Below are 7,769 nucleotides of genomic sequence, written 5' to 3'. Positions count from 1 at the left end.
GTTCACAGTATTGTTGTTCTGAAGTCAACAAGGTCACATCAGACAATCTCTGCACTTGGACAAGATATACGGGAGCAACATGTACATCTCTTAATCCTTTAAAACTTGGTTTCACTTTCAACTGAACCCACTGTCTCCTAACCATTTGTGATGCAGTCTTAATTTTGAACTTGAATTTCCAAGTTTTGACACACTTCTGCTGCTCCTTTTTGCCAGTCACCTGTCTGAACATGCGATCAACTAGCGGTTGCATACAAGAGATTTTAAGATCCTGCTGCACCAGTGTATGCTCCTGAAACGAATCACTTCTCTGTTCAGGTACAGTAAATGTTTCTTTCGTATCCAGGACTTCTGTCATTTGCACTTGATCAGTCTCTGAACGTGAGGCTTTCTTGAGCACTACTTCTAGGGACAAGCAACTACGAACATGACAGTCACTAGAGCTCACAGAAACTTCATCCACTTTGGTTAATGCCATCTTCTTCACATCTGTCCAATTCTGAGGCATATCGTCGAAAATCAACTCTTCCTCTGTAGATTCTGTCTCCTTACTTTGTTCTTCCTCTTGCTCAATCTCAAGAAGGACATCTTTCTCTAACATTGTTTGAGAAGTCATAGAAACTTCCGCCACAGTTTTAATCTGCTTCACCATTACTCTTTCATGAAGAATCTCGGGAAGAAATGCTTTCTGATTCACTTCTGCCTCCTGAACAGTCTCGTGACTTATTTCTTTCTGAATTACTACCGGAGGAGAACAAGCTTTGACTGAACCAAACTGATCCAGCAATTTCTAGAACAGTCGCGTGTTCGATCCACGCTCACCCCACCAATGATAGAGTTTGGTTATCTCTAGAACACTTTATTGATAATCAGAAACACAATACAAGATAGCTTTGCAGATTCCGATCACAATCACCTTCTCATGGCGAAGATGATTGATCAGGACGATCTCATGGCGACCGTGCCGAGACTCATAGCGTCTACAACATCAATATACAAAGCATCCTCTATCTCATCATCATCTTCTCCTCTTATACTCGTCGTCTGTCCACTAGCTGCTTCAGAGTTCTCTAACAGCAAACCCTCTGATACAACTCAACGCTTTGCTTTACAACCTTCACTCAACCATGTAAGACCCAGCCACGTCAGCTTATTCACTTCCGAGTCATTAGATAGATATTTGGTATCTATCACACACACACAAACATGTCTGAGCAGAAAGAACTGTGTTTAGTTTAAACTAATAATAGTCTCTTCTAATTCGCCTATGAACCAGGTAGGTCGTAAAGGCCATATTGCTGAGATGATAATCATGATATGGAATAAAAAGTATTCGAAGACTAAAACACAGCGAGCTGCTGACAAAACTAATGGACAAGGGTTCTCATACTTGTCGCAAAGAAAGAGTTTTCTCAAAGCTAAATCACAAAAACCATATGCAAAATTAGACCTTTTCGCTGAGACCCTGCAAGAACAAACAACCCAATGCAAGACTTTAGAACCTCACCACAATACAATAAAAGTTTAGTCAATTATCATGAAAAGATCACAATACTTACTCTGCTGTCTAGACAGGTGGTGCGGCGGCAGGTACATCTCCTCCAGGACCCTAAAACCACAAAACCATATATCAACGAAATGAATCAATAAATTCACCAAACCATGTATCATATAATACAAGCGCAAGAGCTCACCTTGGCAAGTCTTTCCTCTCTCCTAGCATGCTTCCTCTCTCTACTAGCCTTGTTCTTAGCCCTCTTAGCCTCAAACTGATCAGACAAAGTCTTCTCTCTCGCCTTCTCGGCCTTCGATTTGTGAATACTCTCCATCAACACACGCTTGTTCTTGAAAACGTTTCCCTTCACCTTCATGTACATGTCGTGGTACATGTGCTTGTCAATCTTCTTTGACTCACGGTACTTCTTCAGAAGCCGCCTCAGAACTCTCATCCTCCTCATCCACAACACCTTCGTCGGCAACCTCGCCTCCCTGGTACCCTTCCTCTTACCGTAACCTGAGTGACGCCCCTTCATCTTAGCGATCTTCATACGGCGAGCTCTGGAGCGTGAGTGGATCTTCGTTGGCTTCCTGATGATGAATCCATCATTCACTAGCTTCCTTATGTTTTGGCCTATTCATAGATGACAACACAGTATCTTAACAATCAATCATCAAACAGTACCCTAGCTCATGAAATCAAGAAAGAACATATTGAATCCGAACTCAATCATCAAACGATAACATGTTGAACTAACAGCAATCATCAAACGATGAATATACGCACAATCCATGATCAAACAGTGTGTGATAGCATGTTGAATCCGTAACAATTCAGGAACCCTAGATCATGTAATCTAAGGAAGAACATGGCGGATTCGAGCCCAAATTTCATCAGATTGGATTCAATTTCATTCAACGTATCAAGAGCTACCATCATCAACAACATGATACAAAACAAAACAGTATTTTAATCATAACTAATGTCAATCATTAAACGCAGGATAGACTCAAAAGCTATGATCACACAGTGTGATGGTATGTTGAATCCGTAACAGTTAGGATCAAGCTGCAAAGCTACATCAACAAGCTTCAATCGCAGAGAACAGCAAAGTAGAAGAAGCATGAAGAAGAACGTACGCGAATTGGCCATGGCGATGTCGTTGCCTTCGTTTGGGTCGAGCCATACTTTGCCCTTGCCGCACTTGAGCACTGAGGCTGCGAGCCGCTTCTCGAGCTTCAGCGACACCATTTCTTTCGCCTCCTCTCCGTTCACGAAGGAAAGCTAGTCGTAGTGGAAGACGATACCGTTATAAATGACATTCTCTCTAGAGTTGGTTACTCTTGTCGCATAAACCTCTCGTTCCTATTTGGGCCTTTAATTCAAGCCCGTTGTATGCCCATTGTTCATTTGCGCACGTACTCATTTCCATGTGTGCTTCTCGCTTAAACACATACCACACCAAAAAACGAATTAAATGAAAGAAAATGCAAAATTTGATGGTGTCTGAGGTTCTTTGGAATTGATTGGTCGTTTGAAGTGGGCGAGGAGTTCTCGTGGAAACTCCTTTGGTCTAGTGGTTTGGCCAAGAATTCATTAATGATTCTATAGGTTTTAATTTTCAGAAAAGCAAATTATGCAGAATATTAGAGAAAAGACTACTAGAAATCTTCGGCATAGCGCAAAGAAAATCGTTAGGAATGGATCTTACAGGGACGTAAATCTTCGTAACACTGGTAGAATTGTCGACCGTAGTATGTTTATGTAATGTTTCTTGTAGTTTATAATTGCATAATTAACCAATGTTAAAAAACTAGCATAAAATGCATGCCAGGCGCGGCCAGTGCCGGTCCTAGTATTTTATGGGCACGGCTAGGTTTCATTTAAAACATTTATTTTGTTTTACAGACTATTTGAATTCGTTTTTTCTATCTTCTAGAAGAATCATAGGTCGTCAAATTGGGATCTGGAAGTCGAGTATAAATCTTTGTATATGAAGTGCCAACCAAAAGTCGATACTAGCTCTAACTCTAAATGAGTCGTTCTGAACTACTAATCTTAATCTTAATTTTCCATCCAGTTTTAAATGGTGTGAAATCTTTTATAAATATTTTATATAATGAAATTTTAATGATTTAGATGAACTCGTGTTTGATAGTCCAAAATTAAAATATAACATATGAAGTCCAAAATATGACTCTAATTTAGTACATTAGATATATTTTAATATATTTATTTCATTTCATTTCAAATACAAATGAATGTTTTTTAAAAAAAATTCTAACAAAACATTGTAAAATATTTATTTCCAAAAGCAATTAATTTTTATTTCAATTATTAGTAAAATATAATTAAAATACTTTCTGTGATTTAATTTTTATTTTTAAATCAAAACTGAATTAATTTTAATTTTTAATTATATTTTAATGATAATCAGAATTTAAATTAATTAATTACAAAAATAAATTGCAAATAGATTTTTTAAAAGATTTTGTTAGAATTTTATAAAGAAAGTTGTTTATTTGTATTTCAAATAAAAGATTAAGATATGAAAACATATTGTAATTAAATTATGAGTAATTTAAAAAAAAAGTCTAAGGAATAATCCAAATAAAAAATCACACATAAAAAAATCATAGGACAAGAGCCGGTCCTAGGCATGTTAAGGCCACAAGCCCATATCAAATAAATGGCTAAAAAAAACATTGCACCTAAGAGCAGCCCCATTAGAGGTTTTAGAGAGGTTCATGGGCTCAGTTTCATAGGACCGGACCATTGAAAATAAAGATTTAATGGGTTAATTCTCGCGACCCGCCCCTTACGAGTGACCCCGTCCGATATGGGTTCACACCACGTGTCGCCAAGTTATTGGAGACGCGGCGTCGATGTCACGCGGTGGAAAGGGGAGAGAGATTCATTTCTCTCATTTGTATCGAAAATTCTAGGGTTTCTTCCTCGCGGCGATTTCGCGTGCGACGACGATCTCTCTCCCTTTTTCTCGACTTTTCTCCATCGATTCGACGAGTAATTGTCTCCTCCACTAACAGAGGTGGGTCTCGACTGGATTCTCGTTTAGATTGATGTCGTTTTGGCTTTCGAAATCGACTTTGGGGAAATCTCACTTTTTTTTTACGATTTAGGGTTCAAAATCGAGATGGGTTTTGATTTATTGTTGTATTACCTCGTCTAGGGGTTCGATTTATCGTTTTATGGTTCGATTCTCACGGATTGGAAATCAAAAAGGGTTTATCGAGTTAGGGTTCAAAATCAAATTTGGGGGTTTCGATTAGTGGGTTTAGATCTTGTACTGAGTTCGATTCACGGTTCGATTGATAATATATTTTGGGGGTTTCGATTAGTTTTGACTCAATCGATTCGCTTAATCATTTTCATTTCTCTGTTTCAGATGGATCCCTCAGATGAGAGAAGAGATACAAAAAGGAAGCAGGAGTACTTCGACCACCTGTACAACGTGGCCGATTCGGCATATGGGATGCCGACTAGATGTCCGTGTGGTGGTAGAATCATCGACGAGGTTCGGGTCAAGGAGGAGTACGACACTCGTCCCGGGAAGCGCTTCTTCAGCTGCATAAACTACGAGGTAACCCACATCATTCGCATTCCCTTCATTAATCTCACCTGTCTTATTATGTTGTCTAAATTTTATAGTTAAATATGTTGTCTGACTGATGTTTCTGTGGTTTAACCAAGGCTGATGGGTTGCATTACCGTCAGCCTTGGGTTATAGGTGTCCAGGAGGAGATGGTACGCCTGCGTAAGCGTGTGGAGGAGGCTGATGAGATGATCAAATGTGTGCCCATACTCAGTAAACAGATTGAGAGTCTTGAGGTTTGTCAAGACTTTTTTTCAGTATATATTAGGAATTTAATCTTCTTAAAGTTAAGTTTTTATAAGTCAGTTACAAGTTTTCTTTATCACTTATGTAGGCACAGGTTAAGAGGCTCACATTGCTGCTTGATAAGCTCACCGGTGACGTCTATAACCTCACAGTCCAGGCGGCTGCTCTGGAGAAGGTCTGTTTCGACTGAAACAGAACAGGTAAACTTTCAAACTAAACTGAAGTAGAACTTAACTAGGAACTCGAGTAGGAACTGTTTCCGTGTAGAGTAGGAACTGTACTAGTTTGCTTCCTCTGGTTGAACTGAGACTTAACTTCATTAAATATCTAGTACTAGTTTGCTTCCTCTGGTTGGTTGATGTGATGAATGCGCTTAAATTGCTGTGTCTTAAACCTGTTAGAGTTTTAAAAAATTGATTTGATGTGTAATGAATGTCTGTGAACAACTTGTTCTCTAATTAAGTGTAATGAATGTTTGGTAGTTAGGAAACCACCCGTAACTCAAACGCAAGTAGTTCTTTAAAAATTACTAAATCCTTTTTATAGACACCCAAACAAACTTCTGAAAACACAAAGCAAGTCTAAAACACCACCCTAATCTTCTTAAAACTTCAAACAAAAGACAAAACACAACCCCAAACCAAAATGGATACGTTTTCACTAAGTTCTCCCGGTTTTGTGAACCTATTATCTTCCCAGTCCAGTCAAACCGTAGAAGTAGGGTCGTCTGAGGTTCCTAAACCGGCTGCTGAAAGGAGAAAGTGGACGACTCAAGAAGACATTGTCCTCATCAGTGCATGGTTAAACACAAGCAAAGATCTCATAGTTAGTAACCAGCAGAAACTAGGGTCGTTTTGGAGAAGAATAGAGGATTACTTTAATGCAAGCGCTCAGCTCGGTGGCTTTCCACCTAGAGAGTGGAGTCAGTGTAAGCAGAGGTGGGGAAGGGTGAATGAACAAGTGTGTAAATTTGTGGGAAGCTATGAGGCAGCATTGAAGGAGCAATCTAGTGGGCAGAACGAGAACGATGTCATGAAGTCAGCTCATGACATCTTCTTTAACGACTACCAGGCGAAGTTTACACTTGAACACGCGTGGAGGGAGCTGAGGTATGATCAGAAGTGGAGATCGAACTCTATATCAAGAGATGGTGCAAAGGAGAAAATGAAGGAAGCTGCGGAGACGGTGCCTGACTCGGATGAGGCTAGGCCTCCTGGTGTTAAGGCTTGCAAAGCAGCCAAACGCAAGAAGCATGGCAATGAAGCTGCATTTGATCGCCTGGAGAGCATTCTAGAGAAGAAACAGAATCTTTCGAAACAGAAAATACTTGATTGTCTCCTCTCTAAGAACATAGCTAGTCTAAGTGAAGCTGAGATCGCTTTGAAGGACAAACTTGTTTCTGAGATGCTTTAGGTTGTTTACTCGAAAATTTCTTGAATGCTTTAGCTGATTAACTGTTTTTTTGCTTCTTTACTTGCTTTGATAATTTTATAACTGCTTTTGTTGACTGGAAAGTTATATTCTTCTGTGTTATTTTGCATAGAAAATATGATATTCCAAGAAATATTTTTTAAAAAAAATTAATGTTCCACATATATTGCAGATTTATGTTTCTAATAGTTTTTTTTCAAAAAAAAATAAATTTTATCTATTCGTTTTTTTCAGTTATGACATCCTCAGAGTCAGATGGCGTTGATGAAGCCTTTGAAGATATGTTTGACGAAGAATTTGATAATATCATCGACTCCCTAGTAGATGTTCAAACCAACAAGCCCAAAAAAAGAGCTTATATTGAAAGAGATCGGGAACAAGGACACATTCATCTATGGAACGACTATTTCCACGAAAATCCCACTTACCCATCGGTGATGTTTAGGCGGCGTTTTCGAATGAACAAACCCTTGTTCCTCCGCATTGTTGATCGCCTTACTACTGAAGTTCCATACTTTCAGCAAAGAAGAAATGCTCACAGCAGGTACGGCCTATCTCCACTTCAAAAATGTACTGCAGCTATACGCATGCTCGCATATGGTCAATCTGGAGATACGTATGACGAATATCTTCGACTTGGTGAAAGTACTGCACTTTTATGTTTAGAACATTGCACTAATGGGATAGTACAATTGTTTGGAGATGAGTATCTAAGAAGACCAACACCGGAAGATCTTCAACGATTACTCGACATTGGCGAGAAGCGCGGGTTTCCCGGGATGATAGGCAGCATTGATTGTATGCATTGGCAGTGGAAAAACTGCCCAACGGCTTGGAGAGGCCAGTACACCCGTGGTTCAGGAAAACCAACAATTGTCTTAGAGGCTGTGGCATCAGAAGATCTTTGGATATGGCACGCATTTTTTGGATTACTAGGTACCCTCAACGATATCAATGTTCTTGATCGGTCACCAGTTTTTG

General features: G+C 39.3%; 2 protein-coding genes across 2 annotated transcripts; one reads left to right on the top strand and one right to left on the bottom strand.

The window, feature by feature from the left end:
* Positions 1-1,299: 1,299 nt before the first annotated feature.
* On the bottom strand, positions 1,300-2,810 carry LOC106331872 (60S ribosomal protein L19-3). Its single transcript, XM_013770303.1, has 4 exons — positions 2,638-2,810; positions 1,695-2,131; positions 1,560-1,609; positions 1,300-1,465 (listed from the first exon to the last, which is right to left on the bottom strand). Exons 1-3 carry the CDS (start codon positions 2,747-2,749, stop codon positions 1,568-1,570), a joined length of 591 nt encoding a protein of 196 aa, XP_013625757.1. The 5' UTR covers positions 2,750-2,810; the 3' UTR covers positions 1,300-1,465; positions 1,560-1,567.
* Positions 2,811-6,002: 3,192 nt separating this feature from the next.
* Positions 6,003-6,770, top strand: LOC106330086 (glutathione S-transferase T2-like). The gene has a single exon (XM_013768641.1). The coding sequence runs from the start codon at positions 6,003-6,005 to the stop codon at positions 6,768-6,770; it is 768 nt and encodes a 255-aa protein (XP_013624095.1).
* Positions 6,771-7,769: the final 999 nt, after the last annotated feature.

Source organism: Brassica oleracea, chromosome C3 (assembly GCF_000695525.1).
Source record: "Brassica oleracea var. oleracea cultivar TO1000 chromosome C3, BOL, whole genome shotgun sequence".
Taxonomy (NCBI): domain Eukaryota; kingdom Viridiplantae; phylum Streptophyta; class Magnoliopsida; order Brassicales; family Brassicaceae; genus Brassica; species Brassica oleracea.
Note: the sequence above shows the minus strand (reverse complement) of the source record. Positions and strands in the feature narration are given on the sequence as shown.